The following is a 27,461-nucleotide window of genomic DNA, read 5'->3' on the forward strand; positions in this document are numbered from 1 at the left end:
AATGGAAGCCGCTATTTATTTGGACATGGAGCGGTGAGACCTGACACATGGACCCCACATATGGCTCTAGTCAAGGGCTGGCAGTGGGCCATGAGAACCTCAGATCCCTGAACTTATGGGTTTTATGTAAGTGAGAGTCATCAAAATCAACATGTCTGCACTTGCCTGGTGACTCAACAAGAAAAACTGGGCTATTCTAGGGAGCAGCGGCTCATCTGGTCACCCACCCGGAATCAGGGCCAGGTCAAGGATCCCAAAATAAACCCACAGATATAAGTCCTGGAGCTCCTTGGGGCATCAGGTCAGCCCCACATGAGGGTTGGGAAGTAGAGATCAAAGAGCAATCCAAAGGGCAGAAATGGGGACCAGGATACCTACTGGTCCCAGCTCAGGGCACCCTGCCCAGATGGCACTGCTACTCCAGCAGTTCCCAGAGGAAATTTGAGAATGTTGAAGGAGGCATTCCAAAGCATGGGAGGCCCTGAGATGCAGGGCCTGGGACAGACAGCCAAGGTCCAAGGCCTGTACTGACATGAAGGATGACCAGCCACATCTATTACCAATGGGAAGAGTTATGGAGGAATCCAAGGTACAGGGCAGTTAAGCAAACTGTCCAATACGCAGTTACTAAATGGTAGAATCTGATCTGAACCCAAACAGTCTGACTCTAGGGCCTGTGCTCTGTGCTATAAATCTACCTAAAAAGATGATAGACTTTATAGTCAGACAGTTCAGGATTTGAATCACCACCCTGACAATTACCATTCTGTGACCTTGGGGTAAAGCAGAAATGACAGTACCTACTCCATTGGATTGTTTTGCAGGGATCAACTAACTTCTTCCGTAAAGGGCCAGATGGCAAATTCTTCAGGCTCTGTAGTCCACACAGTCTCTACCACTACAGTTCAGTTCTGTAGCATAAAAGTAGCCATAGACAATGCATAATTGAATGAGTGTTGCTGTGTTCCAATAACACTCTGTACGAAAATAGAAGGTGGGCCAAGTTTGGCCCACAGGCCTTAGTTTGCCAACTATTTGTTTTGAGAACTAATTCAGATCATGCCAATAAAGGTTTTATAGTAGTTACCTGCACTTGGTAAACATTCAATATATATTAATGCTATTATTATACTAACAAAATGACTATACTTTAAATTGGTTGGTTTAAGGTTCTGGTGTGCCTGCCATTTTTTAATCTAATTATTTTATAGTTATATTGTACATACTTGAAGGAAAATGAGTGAATAAATGTTTCATTACTCAAATTCTTCCTTATTACTGTTATTTTCAGAACTTTTTAGCATTATTTTCCACTGAAAACCGTCATTGTTTTTGAAATATGTGAGTCAAAGGAGCTAATGTCTTAGTGTAACTTTATGTTTTTAAAATAAAATGTTTCCATTCCTTCATATTTCTATTTCAGTAACATAATGAAATTTTATATGCCACAAATTAATTTTTTCATATCTAAACGTTTATGTAATGCATAATCAGCTTTATCATCACTTATTAGTGATTCCTAGAGTCATTTACAGATAATATTGTTTATTGGGAATCTACACAGCACCTTTCTTTCGTAAGCAGCATTTCTTGTCTTTGGAAGATGATTTTTCCTCCATTTTATTCCTGTGGTTTAAAACAGCTACTATCAGTGTCAGCTGGTCCTGGCGCTGAGCACTGGGCCCAAGCTGTGAACAATGAGGGTTGGTTGCTTCTGCTGGTCTTGTTTTCAGCTGTCAGGAGGATGTCTGTCAGACAGAATGGAATCAACAAGTACAGAAAAGCAGAGGCCAGGGATGGGGAGACAAAGGCTTAGGATCATTGACTCCTCCCTCATCCAGATTATTCCTAAGGTCCAGCCACAACCCTATGCTCCCATGGTTTGGTTATGAGAGACAAGAATTCCTTTTCTGCCTAAGTCAAGTTTCCTTTTCTGACTATGGCATCACCCTTGAGTGATGTGAATCACCTCCACTTGGGTTATCCCAAGGGAAACTTCCTCATCTGCTTCTCACCAGATGTGTGGGTTTGGCATCATAGAAAGTAACTTCTGGAGAACAAAGCTCACTCCAGGGCAGAACTCAGCTCAGTGTCTTCCACTTCTTTCATCCAAGAAGACCAGATGGAACCAACTGGTTCAAGAAGAAGATGACTTTAAATGACCAGGCATGGTTTTTGCAATTATCTTTTATAACTAATGTAATTGGGAACATTGTATTCAATTAGGAAAAAAAAAGGAAAACTCTAAGTTGTTATAACTGGGCTAAGAGATATCATGGATCATCTCATAGCATGTGGTCTATACTCAGGGTTTTGTAGTAAAACATAATTTTACGGAAACCTAGTAAAAAAGAAGTCACAGAACTCTGATTTTTTTTTAAATTTGTAGTTCTCCCATGGTTTTCAGAGATTCGTCACATGGTCATTTGGTAAGCAGATAAATATGACTACACGTTTGGGACAATGGTCCTAGTTCTCCCTGTATCCCCTGAGCAGATTGCCGATTTTTAGAGATTAACTTACTAGGTTTCCTTAAAGGTGAGAAGAATCCAAATATATTTCTATCTGCTGTTAGGCAACAGGTGTGAGGGAATTATCAAGACCTCTTGGGGCCAGAGATGTGGGTTCAATCTCTGCCTAGACTATTTAAGTAGGCTACTCAAAATGTTCTGAGCCTCAGTTTCCTTTTCTGTACATTGAGATGGTGAGATTATCTGCTTCACAAGGATGAACGAGATAATATATGCAAAAGGAAGGATATGGAGTATTCTTAACCACTTGGCTTTAAACAATCTTCTACAGTGGACAACTACCTTGATTTTCTAACCATCCAAGGGCAACAATCATTCACATATTAGTATGAGTTCACCAACTTGTACGCTCCTTCTGGGATTAGCCCTGAGGAAATAAATGGACACTCTGACGAGGTGGGGGTTGGGATTATTTTTGGAGGTGGGGTACAGAAAAATTGAGGAAGAATTTGATGGCATTCCAAAGGAAGATAAAATTGGACATTTAGAGAGTAGGAAAGAGGCATCTATCAACAGCAAGAATGAGGGGGTTATAGAGGAAAGAGCCCCGAACGAATATAGGAGAAAAAGAAGTTGGAGTTCAAAGAACAGCTTCATAGTTTTCTAAGAATGAACTCTGGGGACTCTGCTCCTGGCACTCCAAAAAGCCCATTGCACTCTCTACATTTCCCTCACGCCCCAAAGGCAGGCAAGAATTCTTGTCATACCCTCCAATCATCAGTGCATCTATGGCAGGAGAAAGAGAACAGAGATTAGGGGGTCTTACCTGGCTGAGATCCATCTCACCATAGCCACACCTGACCCAGAAAATTAGTAGGCCATGCTCAGGGCCAGCTGCGGTCTGCCAAGCTGCAGAACAGATGCTGTGGGCACACGGTTTCCTGCAAAGCACCATTGTACCTCTCTGCCAGGAAGTGCCTTTGAAAGGCAAAGAAACAGACCAGATACCTAAGTTCATAACTAACAAGTGTCTAATCCTCGCAGTGGCTTGCTTGTACAGCTGGAGCGGGTGCGTGTGACATCTCCCCCACCCACATGCTTGCCAACCGTAATACTCAAGGAGAACTGTTTCATGAGGGACGCAGAAGGGAGCCAAACACCACCAGGGACTTTTTACAAAAACGATTTGAGCATGCCCTTCCTCTCGGGAGTGCTTGGTCCAAATACATTTATCTTGCTAATATTCCTCTGTCAGACTAAATTTCAGACGACAGAACTCCACTTTCCAGAATCTTCCACATTGTAACTGCCTATTAATTACCTCTGCTTTGTCAGCTGGCCTCACACACAGGGCCTAAATGTTTAGTCTGCAGTTTGTATAATCATTCTTCTGCTTCATAATTACTCTCCAGAATTACTTAGCTCTCAGGGCACCACCACAAAGTCTGTGCTTTTCATTTTCTCATAATGGCTCATTATCAGGTCTGCATCCATAACGCCTTGCTCAGGGTTTGAAATGAATCTTTATATAGTACTGGTCCTTTGGGCAAGCTGCCAATTTTACAACTGCTTCTCAGGCCCTTCGGCCAGCAGCCAGGAGAGTGGGTTCTGGAGGTAATAAAGGATCAGAGATGCCCTCTCTGTTTCTACTGTATACATGGAAGGAGCTTCCACACATCCTGAGGCAAGAGGATGTCACCACTCCATTTTCCAAACAGACCCTGACCAAGCTGGAGTAATGATGAGCTTGGAGGAGTCTGCACCATGGCCCTGCACACTCACTTGCCAAGCCTCATCTTGCACTGGATTTCAGGAAGGATGGGCCTGCCCATTGGGAATGGACTCCTGGCTTCAAGGGAAAAGAAGAGAGGGAAACCTAAGATGACTCAGTGGGAAAGGGAGATGCAGAGATTTTTACCGTGTCAGAGCAGGTCTTTCATGGTGCATGGAGAAGCTCCTGTCCCACCAATTAAGACCCTCTGGAGTCCAATGCACTAGCTATTTCCAGCACAGTCTCCAATTATTCACCATCCCAAAACATCACATCAGCCAGCCTGGCTTACTCATCTCACTCTCATGGATCTTTCACCACCTCTGTGATTCCACTCATGCCTTCTGCCTGCCTAGAATGCTCCTTTCAATACACAAACCTACCTCCTCCAGGGAGACTGTTTCCAGGAAGACTGAGAGGCAAATAATTTCTTGCCTCTCTGAAACAACTTCATACATTCCATGTACAAATTAACCATGCTCAGCTTTCTCCTTCCCTTCTACTGTTAAAGTGTCGTTCATAATTTTATGATTACTTGACTTTGCATTGTTGATATATTTTCTTCACAAATGTAAGTTCCTTGAAGGCAAGGTTTTTGTCTTATTTTTCTCATCTCTCCTGGCATCAACAATACTCAAAAAACATCTCTGAGTTAGTTCATTTGCTGCATTATACCCCGAATTTACAGGTTCGTTGCCCCTCTAGCAAAAACCAGAGTAAGAAACAGTGGATCTGCGGTTCAGTCACTTTAGCAACATTTAGATGTTTAGTTCATTTGTTAATCTGTACTATAATTTTAAGAGTCACATCTGTTTTCTTACTCCTGTATTCTAACCATATGCCTACTACCAGAAGTATAAGAAAACTTTTTTTTTCTGGCTAGATCAACAGCCAACTTGCTCTTCACCCTGTGAAAAGGGGAATTAGTCATGCTTACCGAAAAAAGGAGAACATATTCAAAGTAAATATCGGTGCATGAGATTGCTTTTCACTCAGAATCTGAACACCCACGGGAGCCTGAATTTGTAAATATTTACTGTCACTTATGTCAAAAAAATATTGACTTCCTAAGCTATATTGCTACCAAAATATTTCTTTCTCGCATGCCTACCCAGAGTTTTGGCCTAAAGCTGGCAACACACGCTCTGCCTTAGGTTAACCTCATAGGAAGGGTAAAGCTTTAAGCGTACTTATGTGGTGAGAGAGAGAGAGAGAAACTTGAAAAAATAAAAGTGGCAACATAGCTAATGATAAAAGCACTATTTCCAATAATGTCTGAAGTCTACTATATGAGTTAAAAGTGAAACATCAGCCAAACGAATGCAAAAGCTTTATAGAGTCTGAGCAAGGATGACTAATCTCCAAAGCTGACAGTTTCACAGCTTACACAGGCTTCATTCTGCTCAAGTGTGGGGAACACCCACCATCCCCACCATAGTCCAGGACATTATGGCGTTGTACACTCATTCTCAGAACTTCACAGGGAAGATTACGGCAAAATTGGAATTCTCACTGAGGACACACCACTCTGAGCCCAGCTGCCCACTGTCCCGCCTTCCATCCCCCCACCCCTGTCTTCTGGCTCCTTCAGCCTGCACCAGCAATGTTTACTTTCATGTTGAATCAACCTGGGTTCAGAACTTTGAGCTCCACAAAGAAATCCACTAACAAAACCATAAGAAACAATATCTTCACTGCAGATGCTATGGAAGAGTGGGGAAGAGTGAGGTAGGTTACACTGCCTATCTCATGACCACTATTTATCCCGTCAAGTGCTTTTGGTCTCCCTGAAGGCACCTCCTAGGCCACTTGACCACTGTGAGTTATTCTCAGAGCCTAGCCTCTATGTATTACCCAGTTCCAAAGCTGCTTCCACATTTTCAGGTATTTCTTACTAGCAATAGCCCCTCTCCTCAGTATCAATTTTCTGTCTTAGTTCATGTTCTGTTGCTATAACAAAATACCATGACTAATTTATAAAGAAAAGACATTGATTTCTCACCATCACATGGTGAGAGGGCAAGAGCATGCCAGCTCAGGTCTCTCTTCCTCTTCCTATTAAGCTACCAGTCCCATCATGGGGACTCCAACCATGATGACCTTATCTAATCCTAATTACTTCCAAAAGGCCCCACCTCCAATCAACATATGAATTTGGAGATTAAGTTTCCAACACATGAAATCCGGGGACATTATCAAAACCATAGCAGCTCCCCCTTACTGTGACCTAACTAAAACTTTTTATTTTCTGAAAAGCTAATTCTTCTTCCTTGTTCCAGTGGAATAAAAAGAGCCAAGACTTTCTAAGTAACAGGAGAAGCCCTTCTGGTTGGATTGGAGGCAGGGGCTCCTGAGATGACTAAGAGGATTCGGTCTTGCTCCCTGCCTCTCTACCTGGTCCTTCTATTTCTACCTCCCAGCCCAGCCTGAATCCTTGCAAAAGCAGTTGGATATGGCCATATAATTTGTAGGGCTCAGTGTAAAGGGGAAATGTGGGGTGGATCCCCTTGTCAAAAATTATGAACTATTTCAAGACAGCAGCCACAGCCCATTAAACCAAACATGGGGCCCTCTTGAGCAAGGGGACCCTGTGGGACTAGATAGGTCACATGCTCATGAAGCTAGCCCTAATAGGAAAAGTCACAGAAATTGCAGCCATTTACATGAAATGTATGCCATTTGTGACTAATTACTGTGCAGCAGTCACAGTTGTGCATTTCATAATTATGTAAGTGAAAATATGTAATCATTATATAAACACTGCTTTGTAATAATACAATGCAAGGTATTGTTTTTACTAACTATGGGGTTCATTTTGTTGAATGGCATATTGACTACAAAACCAAACCCTGTTCATATGCAGACAGCCTTCGGACGTGTGTCAGTGCATCTACTCACAAATTTTAATTTGAAGAGGCCATGCATGATGTGACTCAAAAAGGAATTGCCTTAAAAAACCACACCAACCATGACCACCAGTAATGAATTCAGGAATTGAAAATAAATCTTCCATTTAATTCAGGGCAAATTAGCTAACTGAAGTTATACTATGGGTCATGTTAAAAGAGGTGGTTCTTCAAATTTTGGATTTTATAGACCAATAAAATCTCTAAGAAATTTAGAAAATGAGCATGAAGTTGACACATTTTAATTTTGCCATGTAAAGACATCAAAAGCCATCAATTCATTTAAAAACGAACAATTATGTCAGAAAAATAGCATTTTGAAATATAGTTCTGTAAGTTAAATGAATTTAGTATTATGAACAACTCACATTGTCACAGTGTTTAGGTGAAAGCTTTTCCTCCATCAGCATGCTGGGTAGACTGACATTTTTAAACTATGGGTCTAGGGGGCAGTGGCTACAGGAATGTTTATATAGAGGATTGAAGTATTATTTTGCTTTAACTTGGATGATTCCTTAAGACCCATGGCCAATTCTCTGCTTTGGAGATGCAACTCATTTCGATATTATCATCCAGTTATCAGCTTCCCCTTTTCTTTGCTCCTCAGCTCCAATCCTGAGAGATTTGGTTAAACCTGGCCCAAACCCCAAATCTATGTCTTTGAACTCTGAGAAGGCCATCTCATGTTCTCTGAATAGCTGTGCCTTGGTTCCCTCTTTGTCTCCGTGTTCCTATATTCACATGGAATGGATAATTTGAGTCCATTCATTGTTTCCATTTTAAAAAAATCCATTCAGTTCAAGCATTTCAGGATTTAGTCAATGTCATTGAGATTTGCTGGGTGTGTGGTCTTCAGCCATCATCTTCAATCCACCTCCATTCTCCCTTTCCTCATCCTTATCTCTTAGAACAATAGCTAAATGCTCTTCCTCCTATGGTACAGTTTTGCCCCTAAGCAGATGCCTTGAGTATTTAGCATCTACCACAGTGTGCCTTCCAAATTAACAGGATTTTCTCCCTGAAGGAATTCTGGTGGGTTTAATGATTTCCCCATTCATCACTTATCATTAAGCAATTCCACATACAGAAACTTTCCCTGATTCCTTTAGCTTTCAAAGGTCTCCTGTTCCTCTGAATTTATGCAATGCTAAGGATTTGCACCTACATGAGAGAATCTTTTTTCCTGTTTATTTTGCTAGTGTTTCATGTCTATTTGTCATGATCCTCAATTAGGTTGTAATGTATATGAGGGTCAGGACAGTAATTCTTACACCTCTAGTCATGCATTCATTGAGCAAGCCTTTGGATGTCCACTATGTACCAGGCACACTTAATACAGATGGCAGCTGTCTCCTTGAGAAGCTTATAGCTTAGGAAGGAGCAGACGCATATATATAAACAGATGAATTATAACACACTGTAGGAAATGCTATAAGAGTTGTGTACAAAATGCATAGGCACCTAGAAGAGGAAAAACTACCCAATAGAGTTGAAAAGAGCCTCTGAAAGATGCATAAGAGATCATAGGAGAGGGGTATTATGCACAAGCACAGAGATATGAGACAGCAAATCGTGTAAGGACAAATTAAAAAGTTCAGTGTGACTAGGGCTTGGAGCTTCTTGAGCAGATGGAAAATAATTAAAGAGGTTGTCAGGCAGGCTATAAAAAAGCCTTCTGAATTTCTCCTAGCTCCTAGTCTGTTGTTGTGCCTAATAAATAATAGCTTGTGCCTAAGAAATAGCATATCATGGTAGAGCACTGTACCATCTTCAGAGAACTTTTACACTTATGATTTTTGGTCTTAACTCTATAAATAAATGATATCTCCTTCAAATTTACAGATAATAAAATTGAGGTTCAGAGAATTTTAGTGATGTGCTTCAAGTCACCCAGCTAAGTAATATCAGGTGAGACTCAAATCTAATCCAATTACCTCTTCTAATTCTAAATCCAAAACTCTTCACCACCCAGATCATGAGTGAGCAGGTCCATGACTGTCATCATTACACAGCCTTATACAGTGAGATGCTGTATAACTTAATGAAAAGAGAATAAGCTTTAGAGACATAATTTCCAAGTTCAAGTCACTTACAACCTGTGTGACCTTTAGAAAGTGACAGAATCTGAGCCTCTGTTCTGTCACTATCAACATTACATGTCAAAGCTTCTTTATAGAACCATTGATGAGATCAAAGCATACAATCCCTCCATAAATTCACAATATGAATATTACAAACCTATTTTAAGTGACTATTCCACAGAGGAAATTTTAATTACATATTACCTTTCAAAAAAATAAATATACTTATTTTAAGTCTACCAAATATTTTAATTTTGGCCTAAGTAGTCTGGTGTGCCCTTAAAGCCACTCATTCTTTCTTATTTTTCCTGGAATGTCATTTACAGGCTCAGCTTTATTTCTAAAATGAATTATAAACCCATCTACATATGAATCATTTGCTGTCCTCATTTCACACCACAAGTTCTATTTTGGGTGGTGGAGTGGGAGAATGGACAGCCATTACAAGCTCCTGTAAGAATTTGCTGTTTGCTCAGATAAAATGGCTCCTTCCTCCATGGCTTCCCTTTGAAAGAAACTGGTTGAGAAACACTCTTTTCCAGGATCTTTGTATCATTAAATCACTACCACTAGGGTGATTAAGGGTGGCAGGGGTGGGGGGACACAGGGAAATACCATGCAAATGTCAGATCTGTCAACACCCACCCCAGCACTTCTGCAGGCCCTCCAAATCAGCCTTTTCTCCGAGTGTTGACTTCCAGAAAAATCATGCAATCAGCTTAAAATTAAAAATTACCTCAAAGACCAAAACAATGGTGGAGTAAACAGTGAAAATAAAATAGGGACCCCATGATGCACCAAAAATCACATGATCAAATGTTATATTCCTCCAAAACCCCCTCCCCAAACAACTGAGCTCTTCAATTAGTGCCATCTAGCATGGAAAAGGCAAGAAGAAAAAAAAAAAAAAAATCACAGCTTACAGCCGATATTTTCCACTGAGCCAGCCACCCTCCCCTTTTTTTCTTCCCTGAAGTTAATAGTGAAAGCTCTGTTTGTTTCACAATGCGTTAATTCTTGCTGCTTGCAAGAAATTATTTTTGGAGGTATCATATTTTAATATAAGTTTCCATGAATCTTTCCACATGATTCCCTTGCATTGAAGCACTGCCCTCCCAGCCAAGCTCACCCAACAATGCCCACACTTCATACACCCTTAGGCCTGGGACAGGCCAAACACTGTGTTCACCGCCTGGACCACAGCCCTGGGTGCTGGTGGGGAAGGAGAGAACGTTTGCAACTGATCTCAAGTGTCATGGTGGTTTTCAGCTGGCAAAAGCATCTGAACATAGTTGTTGTATTTTTCATGCTCATGAAGGGATTTTCCAAAAATCTAAGCTATGTTTTGAAATCTGCATCATTATAGGGTATAGATCCTTCCCCTTCGTTCTTTCTCCAGCTCACTGCTTCCCAAATGGTTTGGAGCAGAACTTTTTGAAAACACAGCCAGAGGAAAGACCAGCTCATTTTGCCAAAGATTAAAACAAGAGGCTGATTAAAAGAAAAGTTACACTATATTATTTCACATTTTGATTAGCCTAATTATACCCAATTCTGTTTACTAACTGTTCTCCATTCAAAATACCAGAATTAGAAAGGCTGGCTGCAAATACAAGAGAATCAGTCTTGAGGCAGGAAGGCCCCTAAACATGCTATCTACTCAGCATGAAAGTCATTGACTAGTACCTTTATTTTTTCCCTTATGAATTCCAAGGGCTATCATTACACGAAAAAAAAAAATTTTTCATTTTCTGTATACCATATTTCTATCTCTTGGATCAGGAACTTAGAATGATCAGTGTTTGAATTCACTCTTGTCATTTTATCAGGTTAGTCTGAGCTTCAGTTTCCTCTCCTGTAACATGGGAATAAAACCAAGCTGATAGGTTGGGTTACTATGATGATTAAAATAATTTTGTGAAGCCCATAACACACTGACTAGCACATGGTAAGTGCTCAATATATGAAAGATATCATTACTATTATTACTAATGAGATAGACTGTTCTATTGTGGCTTCACCAATGAATGACACTTCCTGATATTTACCCCCTGGTAAAGTTCTCTCCTGCATTGAATCTGGGCTTGATCATGTGACTTGATTTGGCCAATGAGACTTTAGCAAGCGAGGCTTAATATAAGCAATTGGAAAAGGGGTTTATTTTCTTGGTTAAGCTCCCTCTTGGATCCCAGCTGCTATGCTGTGAGGAAGACTAGGCTGTTCTGCTGGAGAGAAGCCACGGGGAGATGCCCTGGAGGATGAGACACCACTCACAGAGGACACCTGGAGGAGAACTCAGGTGCCCCAGCTAAGCTCCCACTGATGCAGTCAACACCACAGAGAGCACAGAACAGCCCATGGAATTGTGAAAATCATTGTGATAACAAACACCTGGGAAGGGAAAAAAAAACACCAACGCCTGCCACCAACACACACACAAACTTAGAAGTTACCTTCTACTCAACTGATGAAGACAGGCAGGCAATACTAAGTAAGAGCATGGACTTTGGAGTCACAACAGCCATGGGTTGACTCAATTACAAACTATATGACTGTGGGCAGATTGTCTCTAAGCCTCTGTTTTATCATCTATTCATGAAAATAGCAGCTACTTCAAAGGGTTATTGTGAGGAGTTTAATCAAGATAATCCATATAAATATTTAGTTCTGTGCTGGATGCATGGCTAGTGATTAAGAAGTGATATCATTGTTTTCATTAAGGTAGAAGCATAGCAATGTTGTTCAAAATATTAGGATATCTCGTTAAAAACAAGCTGGCAGAGGCCACTGCCCAACTTTTCGACCCGAAGGACGTGCTGAGCAGCTGAAGCCAATCATTGATATTCAGGTCATTTCTGCTATGGTAGCTAACAACCATGATTGTGTACACTCCTTTCCTTTAAAGAAAATATTGACTTTGAGTTTTCACAGGTGCTTTGATTTAATCACTGGGGCCTTTATGCAACCACCTGTCCTTGTTTTTCTTTTCCATGGTGAAGAAGTAATGTTAACTCCTGCAAACCTGACTTTAGCTCCAGAAATCCAACCCAGGAGAGAAAGGACATGAATTGCCCTTCGATGCACATATTACTCCGTTCTCACACTGCTATAAAGAACTGCCCGAGACTGGGAAATTTTATAAAGGAAAGAGGTTTAATTGACTCACCGTTCAGCATGGCTGGGGAGGCTTCAGGAAACTTACAATCATGGTAGAAAGCGAAGGGAAAGCAAGAAGCCTTCTTCACAAGGTGGCAAGAAGGAGAAGTGCCTAGCAAAGGAGGAAGAGTCCCTTATAAAACCATCAGATCTCGTGAGAACTCACTCACCATCACGAGAACCGCATGGGGAAAACCACCCCCATGATTCAGTTACCTTCACCTGGTCACTCCCTTGACAAATGGGGCTTATGGGGATTACAATTCAAGATAAGATTTGGGTGGGGACACAAAGCCTAACCATATCAACCCATAATGAGAAAAGTTCATCAGAGCAAACACATCGAAACCTAAGTTGGGAGATATTTAATTTGCCATGTACCATTAGGGCAGTAGGCACAGTTTCAGCCCTAATCAAAGGCCAGGATTTTACTAAAATCCAAGCATTCCTGGAACCACATAGTCAAAAGGAAGGGGAATTAAGAGACTGTGTTAAGACAGAGCCTCCAGCAAATGCAGTCAGTGCATATTAGAAGGCACCTGAAAGATACTACTTGTTTAAGAAATCAGGCTTAAGCAGAGGTAGTCATAAACCTCAAACATCTGTTCCATGGCTCATAATCTTGCACATCTTTAGGGGAAAGCACAGTGTTACCACTGCTGGCGGCATAAGCCTGCTGATAAGGAATGACTGGATGTTTTTCAGGCAAATATACTATTCTCTGAGTGATTTGGAAACTTTTTGTAGGGAATTCGTAAAATGGGTTTTCCCAAAATCCTAGAACAGGAAGGATTATTGAGTCGATATTCACAGCCCTTATTGTTTTGCTTGGAATGTTTAAATGCTTTAGAACTTACTCCCTCTGTGTAATTCTTGTCTATCACAATTGGGCCATTTGCTGAACCCTGTGGACTCCTGGCAGGCAGATCCTGTGTTTCTCTAAGGCAGCTCCTCCCTTCTCCCATCTTCTTGGTAGCTTCTGTCCTGCCCTGGCTCCTTCTGCCCAGCAGACCCCTTCTTATGTCTGCATGTCAGCTCACATGAACTTCCTGAAGTCCCAATCAATATCCCTGGGTACACAGATTGCCAAGGCAACCTCTGCTCAATTCAAAGTCACCCAGAATACTCTCAGTCTAGCAAGTGAAGGGGGAAGATGTGGCTGGATTAGAACAAAAATAACAGAAAGGCTGGAACCACCAAGAAGCCAAAAATCCTACAAAAAAAGGAAAAGATGACGTGGATGTTGGGACTGCAAAGAAGAAGGCAAGGCCTGAGAGATGCAAAGGAAAAGTAGACAGCCAACAGCAAGGAACAGGAGCAGGAAAGAGAGAGGCTGTCACAAGCTGAGAGAGGGCAAGGCCCACATTTCCACCCACTTCCTCCTCCAAAACCCCGGCAGCATCTCACCAGCAAACCCTCTGCCAGCTCCACACTCTAGCAGCCAGCCACACCCAGGCCACCAACCCTTTGCCACTAGTTGCAAGAGGATGTTAGCTGAAGCCTCCTCTGATTTAAATGCCAGGCCACTGGCATGTGACTCCAAGATGTGTGACTCATAGTAGGACTGTCAACTTGGGTCATTTAAAAGGTGACCCCCACTCAGGAGTACCTTCTGGAATAGTATAGTGACCTCAGCCGAAAAGGCTAGAAGCTGTAGTTAGTGGGACCCAGCAAAAGAATCTAAGGACCCATAGCCAGAGGAGACCAGCACCAGACCATCAAGCAAGAACTTTCCCTACCCCTTCTTGTTCCCCTGCCTCAGCCCTGGGTCATCCAAGACAACCTAGTAAGTAAAGGAGAATGGTAAATGTGCTCCACAGAAATATAGAAAGTAGGTATGCTTCCCCTCCCCGACTTCATACAAATTTCTAGGAGAAAGCCAGCCTGCACGGAGGATAACAGGGCTTCTACTCCAAATGTTACTATTATATGGGCCTGGACATTTTAATTACAAATAAGATACATATTTTTTGTGGCTAGATGTAACTAAATGACTTTTCCATTATTATCTAAGACTAACCAAAAAGAGGATGTCTTTGTGAGATTTCATCCAAAGGCAAGAGTCAGCAGAAAGGAGCCAAGATGGCATTTGCTGGAGCAGTGATGAGAAAAACATGACTTCATGATCATACCAGATTAAACTCTATTTGTTCAATATATCAGTTAGATGTTCATTGGCCCAGGCCCTCTCTGGTTAGCATCTCTCTGAATCAGATCTGGCCGGGGAGAGAGGACATGGAGAGGCCGCTCAAGCTGGAAGATCATGTTGGTGAAGTTTGGTGACTTCTGTGACTGCTGGGGTAGGGTGACCCTTTCCTTGTCTGCTCCACTTCTGTCCCTTCATTTCTCCAAGATCTCTTGCCTGCTGATGTTAACCAGCTCTTATGACCCTAAATATTGTTAACCACCCACAGGGCCTGAGATCAGATTGTATTAAGATTTTTCAGACTAGGAGAGCCCTTTCTTCAGAAGAAATTGTTGGAATTTTAGAAGACCAATACAAAGCATTCCTGCCTTACTGGCCTATGTTCAGAACCAATAGAAAGAAGTGGAGATCAAAACATCAGTATTATTACTGGTAAAGCTGCTGGAGACTGTGACTTAGATGTGAGGACCAAATGAGCATACCGGCATTACATCCCCAAATTAAGTGTATCCACAGCAGTGCTGGATAGCTAGAAGTCTCCTATGAAGGAGTCCTCTCAGGGAAAACTACAGTACAAAGGAATCAAAGACACCAGAATACATAGCCTCTGAGGCAGGCTGTTCCCAAAGCTCGAGGGCAGAGGAGGAGACTGAGCCCACATTCTCAAGCATCGCTCCCAAGGTCCCCAATCAGGGAAGCCACTCCTCCTCTGGAGAGGAGGGAATGAGGGGACAGAAATGTAAAAACTGCCAAGTTCCTCTTACAGGGAAACAAGAGGAACAGTGACTTAGTGTGTACTTGTTGCTGCCACATGTCTTACTATTAAGCAGATCATTGCTGTACTTCTCTGGTTGGAGAGGAGGAGGAAAGTGATGGCGCATGTGCTCTGTGCCCCTTACCCTATGGTGCATCCTTAGCCAGCTCAGGAGACTTGCTCTAAGCATCTTTGGAAAACACTATCTTGGGTCTCCTGGCAACAGCATTGTGCATGGACTCAGAACATGCTGCAGCTGTGACTCATTGATACTCTGGTAGATTTCATTTCCGTGGCTTGACATCCAGCTCCCTGAGTGTCATGGGTGCCCACTGCTGCCTCTAGCCCAGCATCCTGCTGCCCCATCAACTCCTATCCACAGCCTGGCCCAGCACAATCAGTAGGCATCTTTGTGCCTAGGAGCTGCACCCTGCCTGTTACCCAGGCCTCCCTGGGGGAAACCAGTGAGGGAAAGGGTGAAGCAAGTCAGCTCCCTCTGCCTCAGTTTCATTCAGAAGCAAGATTCACCTGCCGAGCTCTGACCTCCCCCAGGTCATAATTGAACTGTGGGACTTCTTTGGCATCTAAAACCAGCGAGTTGTGCCTTGCTTTGAACTGGCTCCATATATAGCAATTCATCTACTTGCTTGGTCAGAAGAACAATTCCTAAAAGAGGCCAAAAATAAATGACAATGATGTTTACTGACTGGGGAGGAAGAATTGAAGGCGGAGCTGTGTGCATTCCTATTCTTGGATATTTACTTCCAGGTCCCTTTAAACCAGTAATTTTTAACTTTGGGTCTGGGGGTGGGGCAAGAGAAGGGTCATAAATTCTTCATATAAACTAATGAAAGTTAGAGATGCTCTCTCTCCAAAAGTGCACACACACACACACAAACACTATGTGTATATATATGTGTAGTATGTATATACATATATAATATTTAATATATATTACATATCAAGTATATATATGTGTGTGTGTCTGTGTGTGTGCATATATGTGTGTATATATACATATAAATTATATATATAAATTATAGACTCCCTTGAGGTATGTACGTACAGACACACACACACACACACACACACACACACACACACACGCCAGAATAAGAACCCCTGCTTTAAATCATGCAGAGTTTTAGAACTATATGGGGCATTAAATATAGTTTGGTACAAAACAGTGATTTCAATTGAACTAAAAAAATATTTTTCTTTTCATAAATTGATATCCTATACTCTTTTAAAGGTTTAAATAAAGATAATAAATAAAGACAACGGAAACCACATAAAAGATAGGAAGAATTAATTGTATCCGCAACAAGGTTGTTACTGTAAGTAGACTCTTACATTTAAGTCTGAACTTCTGGGCAGCCAAGATAAACAGAGAAACATCAAGTAAAGCAACCAATTATCAAGAACTGTGTGTTAAGCTTTTAAAGAACATGGTCCTTCTCCTTAAGGAGGAAAGAGTGATTTTTATTAAAATATTCAGAGGCTGAAGGCCAGGGCAAGGATACGTGATGGGCTGCCTGTTCCATGCTATAAATGGAGGTTAGGTTCTACAGGCGGCACTTAGTATTTGCGATATAGAAATACATAACATTGCTAATAGGGAAACACAACTAAGATTCAGGAAAAACATTACAAATGATCTCTGGGGAAAATCCAGTTTGTCAGGTGAGGGGCTGCCATCACGAGTCATTGTTTCAATAGATTAATTGGGTGCATCCAGGAAGAGTCCCAGTCCTCAAGGGAGCCTTCTGGAAGACAACTGAATGCTCTTAGTCAAGTTTTGTCTTGTTGAGTAGGATTTCTTAAGAGTACAAAGATATCACAGCTAAAACGCACTCTCAACTCTTTAGAAGAATCAATGCTGCTGGTTCTGGAGCCACATCTTGAGAATAAGCTGCTGGATTTACATTTCCCTCAGGACCCTAAAACATCCAGTTTCATTCCAGCTGATCTCTCACATTTTTCAAGGGAATCCCTGGGAAGTACTTTCAAGAAACAAGGCTCGGTCTGCTAACACTGGGATTCAGCTGCTGCTGAGAAGAGACTATTCCCCGCCACCTTCTCTGAAAGCCACTGAAACACAGCTGGCCTGCTTTTTCCTATGACCTGACTTAGCCACCTCCACATTTCCACCAGGAGTAAACATGTAAGAAATTACAAATAGGAGACAAGCCTTACAGACTGTGAAATTACCTACAGTTGTTCATATTTTTCCCCATAAAATAGTATCCTTCCAGAAATTAGCCTGCAGAGAGGATAGTCTTTCTAGTAGAAATTCCTACCTGCGAGGGTTGCTGGTCCATTGGCATAACAGGACTTCAGGGTACCAGCCAGGAGATCACAAGAAAGATGCTTCTTCAAGTGTCTGCTGCAGTAAAAAATAACACCTACTGAATATCATTCAAGACGCACATCTCTTTAGAACAAGAACACATCAACATGTTTATTTAACAAGCACTATGCAGTGTTTCCCATATACCAGGCCCTGTTCACATGTCACTGTTTTGCCCCTTTTAACAACCTTCTGTGGAGACAACAATTATTATCCCCATTTGGCAGAAGGAGACACTGAGGCCCAGAAAAGCTTAGTTGCCCATGTTACTCTGCAAGTAACAGAGGCAAGATTTGAACCCAGGCAGTCTAGTTCCAGGGACATGTTCTTATTCACTATCCTAGTGGTTATGTAACTTCAGCCTGTATCAGAATCCCCTGAAAGGCTTGTGAAAATGCAGAAACCGGGGCCCCATCCCTGGAGATTCTGGTTCAGTAGGTGTAGGGTCGGGGTCTGAGAATTTGCATTGCCAACAAGGTCCCAGGTGATGCTGATGCTGCTGGTTCTGGAACCACATTTTGAGAACTACTGCCTATGCTCCCTAAGCCATCAGTTGAACACCTCCTAAGCCTTTGCACACTTTAACTAGTATTGTTCTTAGTGAATCCTGATCATCAATAGTTCTTTGAATTTTCTCCAGGTGATGCTAACATGTAGCTAGGATGAGAATCCCTGCTCTGCTTAAAGCCACTGGTTCTCAATCTTGGCTGCACACTGGAATCACCTGGGGGATTTTCAGATCTGCTGCCTGGTGTCCTAGCCTCAGATATTCTGTTTTAATTGCTATGGCCCTTAAAAGTCCCTGTACATCATGTTTTAAAAGATTTTACAAGTGATTGTAATGTACAGCAACCATTTGAAGATCACTGCTGTCAACTCTTTTCACTTTTAGAAGCCACCAGTTTGCTGATGATCAATTTCCAGGATCCTCAGGGATCTTCAGTTATCCTCCCTAAAGCGTGATGACAAAGTTAGCCCAGGCCAGAAATTAGCTGCTGCTATGAGACCAGCTGACTTCTAGTAAATGTTTCTAATTAGGGCTACAGATTTTTTTAAATACAAGTTAGTCTTCTCACTAAAGGGCCAAGTTATTCAGATAATAACTTGATTTTGGCAGACTGTTGAAATTCTCTGGCATTGCCTTCTCCCAAATTTGGAGTGGTTTGCTTTACAAGAGGAATCTCTATTTTATGAAGGAATTCCTGGCAAGTTTTCTTGAAAGGACACTTAAAAATAATATCTGATTTGCACTCACTCATAAATTAAAGCTGGAGCCTTTAAAAGATTCTACAGCCCTTGACAGTGGCAGAAGCATCTTTCAAGACATTTCTTTGCTCTCACTCTAAGGTCTGATCACTTCCCCCTCTGAGTTCCTGTGTTAATTCTGCTGTCCATAAAGCTGAGGTGAGAGATAACACTTTCAGACATCACTCAGCTATTTGACCAGCTCTCTGTTACAAAAACAGACAAGGACAACACTAAGAGAACAATTCAGGTGATAGTTTCTTTTGCTAGGGAAAACCTACTCCAAGTTATTCATTCATTAGCCTTCGCAAATGTTTCTTAATACAATAAAATGGATTCTACTCATCAGATTATGCTAGCAGAGTTCAATTCACTTGCATGATTTTTGAACTCACAGTGGCGTATTTTCCTAGCACAAACCTGCAACTGATTACTTGGGAGAAAATTTAATAGATGGCAGCTTATTCTTTTTTCCCCTCAGCTTTATTGAGGTATAACTGGCAAAAAGAAATTATATATAGTTAACGTGTTCATCATGATGTTTTGATATATGTATATATTGTGAAATAATTACCACAATCAAACTAATTTGTCTATCACCTCATGTAGTTACCTTTTCATTTCTTTAGTGAGAACACTTAAGATCTATTCTCTTAGAAAATTTCAAGTATACAATGCACCATTAACTATAGTCACCATGCTGCACATCACATCTCCAGAACTTATTCATCCTGCAAAACTGAAACTCTGTACCCTTTGACTAGCATCTCCCTACCACCACCCCCAAAGCCCCTGTATTAGGTTCCAGTCCAAGATGAGGTCCGAGGGGAGTTGCTGGGGTGGCAGGTAGCTGAAAGAACACTTGAGAGACCACAGGTAGGTGAGACATGGCTTTATTCAGCAGCTCGCTGACACTGTTGGTGCTGCACTTATGCACCTCACAGACAACAGTGGCTCAGAGCCAGGTGATGAACCTTCCCATGTTATGGCTACATAGCTATGATTACACAATGCATGGGATTGCATGTCTGCACTCCAATCCCACTGTGTCATGCTGTGCCAGATGTGTACCTCGGCCTGTACTTGACTACAATGCACCCATTGTCGTTACACCCTGGGAACCACCATTCTACTCTCTGCTTTTCTTAGTTCAACTTTTAAAAATTCCACATATAAGTGAGATCATACAGCATTTGTCCTTCTGTGTCTGGCTTATTTCACTTAGCATAATATCCTACAGATTCATCCATGTTTTAGCAAATGGCAGGATTTCCTTCATTTTAAAGGTTGAATAATATTCCATTTTATATATGTGTATATATATATATATGTATGTGTGTATATATACACACACACACCATATAAAGTATGGGATATATATATATTTATATACACACACCATACTTTATCAATTTATCCATTGACATACACATAGGTTGTTTCCATCTCTTGGCTTGTCTTTGATTGAGAAATGTCTATAAAGGTCTTTTGCCCATTTTTAAAATCAAGTTATCTAGGTTTTTTTTTTTTTTTACTATTGAGTTGTTTGTGTTTCTTATATATTTTGAATATTAAGGCTTTACCAGATATGTGGTTTGCAAATGTTTTCTACCATTGCATAGATTGATTGTCTCTTCACTCTGTTGATTGCTGCGCAGAAGCTTTTTAGTTTGATGCAATCCCACTTGTCTATTTTTGCTTTTGTTGCCTGTGCATTTGGGATCATGTAAAAAAAAATTATTGCCCAGACCAATGTCAAGAAGGTTTGGTCCTATATTTTCTTCTAGTAGTTTCATAGTTTCAGGTCTTATATTTAAGTCTTTAATCCATATTGATTTTAATCCATATTATTTTAGCTGTGGGCTTGTCATATGTGGCCTTTATTATGCTGAAGTACATTCCTTCTACACCTAATTTGTTGGGTTTTTATCATGAAAGGATGTTGAATTTTTTCAAATGCTTTTTCTGCATTTATTGAGATGATCATATGATTTTTATTCTTCATTCTGTTAATGTGTTATATTACATTGATTGATTTTTGTATGTTGGACCAACCTTGCATTCCAGGAATAAATCTCACTTGATCATGGTATGTATGCTTTTAATATGCTGCTGAATTTGGTTTGCTCATATTTTGTTGAGACTTTTTGAATCTATGTTCATCAGGGATATTGGCCTGTAATTTTCTTCTCTTGTAGCATCCTTTTCTGGCTTTGGTATCAGAGTAATGCTGGCCTTATAAAATGAGTTTGGAAGTGTTTCCTCCTCTTCAATTTTGTGAAGAGTTTGAGAAGGCTTAGTTTTAATTCTTCTTTAAATGTTTGGTAGAATTCATCTGTGAAGCCATCTGGTCCTGTGCTTTCCTTTGTTGGGAGACTTTTTTAAAATTACTGATTCAATATCCTTGCTCATTATTGGCCTGTTCATATTTTCTATTTCTTAATGATTCAGTCTTGATAAGTGTTGAAAGTTGTTGAAAACAGAGTATTGAAATCCCTTACTATTATTACATTGCTGTCTATATCACCTTTCAGTTCTGTTAATGTTTGCTTTATTACTTACATGCTCTGATGCTGGGTGCATATATATTTACAATTGTTATAGTCTCTTGATAACTTGACCCTTTGATCACTATATGTTAAATAATAACCTTCTTTGTCTCTTGTGACAGTTATGATTTAAGTCTACTTTGACTAATATAAGTACAGTCATCCCTGCTGTCTTTTGATGAAATACCTTTTTCATTCCTTCATTTTCAGCCTATGTGTGTTCTTAAAGCTAAAGTGAGTTTCTTGTAGGTAGCATATTCTTGGATTTTTTTAAAAAAAATCTATGTAGCCACTCTATGTCTTTTGATTGGAGAATTTAATTTGTTTACATTTAAAATAATTATTGATAGACAAGACTTACTAATGCCATTTAGTTAATTATTTCTTTGTTTTCCTTCACTTATTTCTTCTCTTGCTTTCTTCCTTTTTGTTTGGATTATATTTTGTACAGGTATGCTTTAATTCCTTCTTCTCTGTCTTTTGTGTATATATTAGAGCCTGTGTGTGTGTGGGGGGGGTGGTTTACCATGAAGCTTACATAAAACATCTTATAGTTTTAACAGTCTATTTTAAGCTGATAATTTAAACTCCAAATGCATTCAAAAGCTCTACACTTTTACTTCTCCACCCCACCTATTTTATGTTAGTGATGTCAAAATTTCCATCTTTTTATATGGTGTATCTGTTAACCTATTATAGCTATATAGTTAAAATTGCCCCTTGAACAACACAAATTTGAACTGCATAGGTCTACTTAAATGAGGATTTTTTTCAATAAAAGTAACACCAAGTGTGCCTGCCTCTTCCACCTCTTTCTCCTCTCCCACCTCTAAGATACCAAGATCAACCTCTCTTCTTCCTCCTCCTCCTTAGACTACTCAACATGAAGACAACAAGGATGAAAAGACATTTATGCTGACACACTTTTACTTAATGAATAGTAAATATAGTTTCTCTTTCTTATGATTTTCTTATTAACATTTTCTTTTTTCTAGCTTACTTTATTGTAAGAATGCAGTATATAATACACATAAAATATAAAATATGTGTCAATCAATTGTTTATGTTATCAGTAAAGCTTTCAGTCAACAGTAGGCTATTAGTAGTTAAGTTTTGGAAGAGTCAAAAATTATATGCAAATTTTTGACAACATGGGGGAAGAGTTAGTGCCCTTAACCTCTGCATTCTCCAAAGGTCAACTGCATTTTGTGATATTGCCTTTACTGAATGAATACAACCTTTCTTTGTCCAGAATTGTTTATCAGCCAGGACTACTGATGCCATGATTTGTGTATGATCAATCTCCTTTAGGAATGGGATTAATATGTAGTAGTATTAACCTAAGTATGGACCAGCATCACCTGGGAGTTTATTGGCAATGTAGAATCTGGGACCCACCCTAGACCTTCTGAGTCAGAGCCTGCATTTTAACAAGACCCCAGAATGCACCCATCTTCTGAATCTTTTCCTTTCTTTTATGCATGGGAAAACAGACCAGGAAAAGTTAAAGAACTCATCCAATACAGGAAAACAGTATCTAGCAGGGGAAAAAGACAGAACCAGGCCTCCCTGTCTAAGACTTTCTATTCTATCAGACTATATTTCTGAACTGTTGTCTAAGCTTTTGTTTTATTTTGTTTGAATATAAGGAGGCACTTCCTCTTTATAGAGCAATTTATTTGGACAATAGGTCAACTGCATTTTTAATACTTTGTCTTCTAACTTTTATACTAGAAAAGTGATTTATGTATCACCATTGCAATCTTACAGCATTCTAAATTTGACCATAAACTTACTTTAACCAGTGAGTAAACATATGAACACTTTTATGTTTTTGTGTTACTGATTAGCATCCTTTTCTTTAAACTTAACTCCTTTTAGCATTTCTTGTGAGGCAAGTGTAGTAGCAAAGCTGAGGAAGCCCAGCTTTTGTTTGCTTGGGAAAGTCTATCTCTCCTTCAGTTCTGAAGGACAGGTTTGCCAGGTATAGTATTCTTGATTGGCAGGGTTTTTTTTTTTTCTCCTTTAGCATTTTGAATATTTCATCTTACTCTCTCCTGGCCTGCAGGGTTTCTGCTAAGATATCTACTCATAGCCTTGTGGAGTTTCCCTTGAATGTTGCAATCTGCTTCTCTCTTGCTGCTTTCAAAATTCTGGCTTTGACTTTTGATAATTTTGTTATAATGTGATGTGTCTCATTATAATCTTCTTTGGGTTTTCCTGTCTGTGGATTTTTGAGCTTCATGAACCAAGATGTTCATATCCCTCTCAAGATTTGGAAAGTTTTCAGCCATTTTTTCTTTAAGTAAGCTTTTGTCCCCTTTTTCTATCTCTCTTTCATAATGTATATATTAATTCATTTATTTGATGAAGTCCGATAAATCTAATCAGCTTCACTCTTTATTGTTATTTTTTCTCCTTTAACTGGATAATTTAATCTGTCTGTGCTCACAGATTTTTTCTTCTGCTTAAGTCTGTGGCTGAAGCTCTTTATTGAATTTTTCATTTAATTATATTATTCAGTTCCAGAATTTCTGCTTGTATCTTTTTTATAATTTCTATCACTTTATTGAACTTCTAATTTTGTTCATGTATTTTTTCTGAGTTCACTGAGTTGTCTGTTTTCTCTTGTAGTTTGCTGGGGTTCCTTAGAACAATTATTTTGAATACTACATCAGGCAATTTATAGATCTCCATTTCTTTGGGGTGGTTACTGATATATTATTGTGTTCCTTTAGTGAAGTCATGTTTCCTTGATTTTTTGCATTCTTTGAAGTCTTTCTTCGCATTTGAAAAAGTAGTTACCTCTTCCAGTCTTCGCATTTGAAAAAGTAGTTACCTCTTCCAGGCTTTACTGACTAACTTCAAAAGATAAAGACTTTCATTAGTCAGCTTAAATAGGGATTCTGATGGTCTCTCAGAACTTTTCTATAGATGCATATGCTCCACTTCCCTTGCTCCCTCTTGAGTGGGGTAGACAAGTGTCAAGATTATATTAATATGTTGTCTTATTCTGTGGTGCTATAACAAAATACCTGAGACTGTGTAATTTATAAGCAATAACAATTTATTACTTATTATTTTGGAGCTGGGAGGTCCAAGATCAAGGCTCCAGAAGGTTTGATGCCTGATGAGAGCTGCTCTCTGCTTCAAGATGGTATTTTCTTGCTGCATTCTCCATAGGAGAAGTCTAACCTGGCAGAAGGGATGGAAGGGCAAAAGAGAACTCCCATAAACCTTGACCTCTTTTATGAGTGCTCATCCCACTCAGGTGAGAAGAGTTATCATGACTTAATCACCTCCCAAAGGTTAGACTACTTAGTACTATTGCATTGAGGATTCAGCTTCAACATAAATTTTAAATTTTCATTCAAATTACAGCATATTCCTTCTCTTGATCTTGCAAAAGTCAGGCCAGGTGCAATGTAAGCCTCCTGTTTATCTTCCCTAGGAAGTGCCTTGAAAAATTCAAGATTAGTCACCTCCTTCCAATCCTGAATCAAGTTAGTTACCTTCATGTTCTCATGAACAATCTGCAGAAGCTTGTACATGCTATCCATGGGGGTGCATTCAGGGTGCCAGCTACATGGGGAAGGGCATGCAGAAGGTTGGAAGCACACATGGGCTAGTCAGGGGATCTGCAGATTATGCATCATATGTAGTTTGTGGCTGGCCCTGTTGATGGAATTTGGGAGGTAGTTAATAGAAACTGTGGCTCTTTGCTGAATTCCATACTCAGGTTGCTGTGAGTTCTGCCCCTTTTCCCTGCTCCTAGCTACCACCAGATTATTCAGCCATACTGACTCCCTCAGGGTTCTCAACTGGGTGAGGCAGAAGTGGGTCTCTTCTACAGCATCCTACAGCTGAGGAAATTGGGCACTCACTGTTCTCATTTTCCCCTGTGGAAAAAATCGGGCTGAAGTGGTCTCTCTTGGCACTGATCTGTGCCACACTGGGGGAGGGGTGACACAGGTAAAGTAAAACTGTTCTTACCTTCTTTAATGCATCTAGTCTTGGATTTATTTATTTATTTTTATTTATTTATTTATTATTTATTTTTTATTTTTATTTTTTGGTCCAAACAAGGTGCTAGGATCTCTCTGCTGGACTTCTGCACTCCCACAAAGGTTCTCTCGCCTGTGGGTGATTGGCAAAATTAGTGTTTCTGTGGGAGGGATGAAGGTTGACTCCTCATCCATTGACTACGCCCATTCTACCATCTTGCTGATGTCACCTGCAGCATTATCTCTTAGAAATGCCAAGATGCCCCCATACATTCAAAATTACAATGTGGCAATGGAAGACTCAGTTTTGGTCATATCTGTGCACTGTGTTAGTCTATAAAGCTCCTGCATTAAAAAAATTCTTCACTTGCCAACTATCTATCTATATCTATGTTCTTATCTATATACTCTCTACACACTTTAGTTTCTTAATCCTGCTTTTTCAACTTAGTATAGGATTGACAGATCTAGCAAACAGAATTAAGAATGCCCAGTTAAATTTGCATTTCATATAAATAATGAATAATTTTTATTATAAGTATGTCCCAAATGTTACATGTATTTTATCTGACAACCCTAGCCAAGAACCCTTTCTGAAGGCTAGAGTACTTATGCTTTATTTTGCCCTTCTTCAGCCAGATTTTCTTTCATATTACCGGTGTTTACATTAAGTTCCTATCCCTTCCTTTCCCTTTATTCATTCATCCAACTGGCTCATGGTATTTATGTTTGTGCTGGATCTTAGAGTTCTAGACTTAGAAAAGATATGAGACTGAGAGATCAAGAGCCCTCAGAACTTGGAGTTGGGAGAGTTTATGGCTCATGCTGTGATAGCATTTCAAATAGGTAATGACTTTTGTAGGCTTGCCTGAGAATTTACCAATTGTTTAGACATTGTTTCTCAAAGAAAGTAAATTTTGAGTTCCAAATTGAAATAGTAACCTAGTAGTAGAGATATAGGGGAGGGGAGAGGTTCGAGAAATATTTAGATGGTAAAACAGAATTTGGTGATTACTTATATACAGACAATGAAGGAGGAAGGAAAGATGACACCCAGATTCCTAGTTTGGATAACTGGATTGATAATGAAATAATGAAGCACATATTAAGAAAATACAAAAAAAGAAAACAGCTCAAGTGTGTGTGTGTGTGTGTGTGTGTATTTGAAGTAATCAGAGAGCTACCAAGGCAGCCAGGACTTCCAGGGCCAAGATTTTAAAAAGAAGAGAAGAATATTGAGGTGAACCAGATAGTCAGTGATACGTTTCACCCAAGGCATTTGCCATTTCATAAGCATTGGTAGAGATATTGAGAAGATAAATAGCACTTTCAGAATTTCAAAAGAATGAGGAGACAAATAACAGAACTTCAGAGCTCACCAGGATGGAAGATCCTGGATAAATCAATAAACCCAGGCTTTCAGAAAAGACCTCTGAAGGGCTTCACCTTAGGAATAAAGGTGAAACTAGAAATAGACTGGCCCTTAGTAATACCAAAACCTTGCTTCAAATCAGAATGGTGCCAAACTGGATTAAGTTGATCACTTTCTGTTCTAAACCCTCACTGGAGGAAGGAAACCTTATTGTGAGCCTCCACTTTCAACTTGTCACTTTAATTTTCTCATATATAATGTCTGGACTCAATCAAAATTTACAAAACAAACCATAATATCAGACTAGTGTCTGAAAAACCAGAGCGAAAAAGACAAAACTAATTCAGATATCAGAATTATCAGGCACAAATGTGAAAACAACTGTGATTAATATGTTTAAATTGCCAAACATGTTTTTCCATTTTTTTTCAAATCCCAGGCATATCTTGTTACCACAATATTAGGAATAGTTAAAAAATACATTGAGAAGGATGTAGAAAGAGAAATAAGTTACAAAGCAGGTAGAAATGTTCCATGTCTTGATGGCAACATATGGTATCTTGATTATGTTGGTTTCACAGGAATACACATTTGTCAAAACTCATCAAATTGCATTTTTTAAATGAGTAAATTTTATTGGTTGTAAGTTTTACCTC

At 39.9% G+C, this 27,461-nt stretch overlaps 1 protein-coding gene across 1 annotated transcript in view; it reads right to left on the bottom strand.

Moving 5' to 3' along the window:
• Nucleotides 1–27,461, bottom strand: part of LOC134737809 (uncharacterized) — a 70,597-nt gene that overhangs the window by 2,594 nt on the left and 40,542 nt on the right. The window contains exon 3 of the mRNA XM_063648808.1: nt 17,586–17,671. Coding sequence (XP_063504878.1) covers nt 17,586–17,671 — 86 coding nt within the window. The remainder of the gene's footprint in view (nt 1–17,585; nt 17,672–27,461) is intronic.

This window comes from Pongo pygmaeus, chromosome 12, assembly GCF_028885625.2.
Source record: "Pongo pygmaeus isolate AG05252 chromosome 12, NHGRI_mPonPyg2-v2.0_pri, whole genome shotgun sequence".
NCBI lineage: Eukaryota > Metazoa > Chordata > Mammalia > Primates > Hominidae > Pongo > Pongo pygmaeus.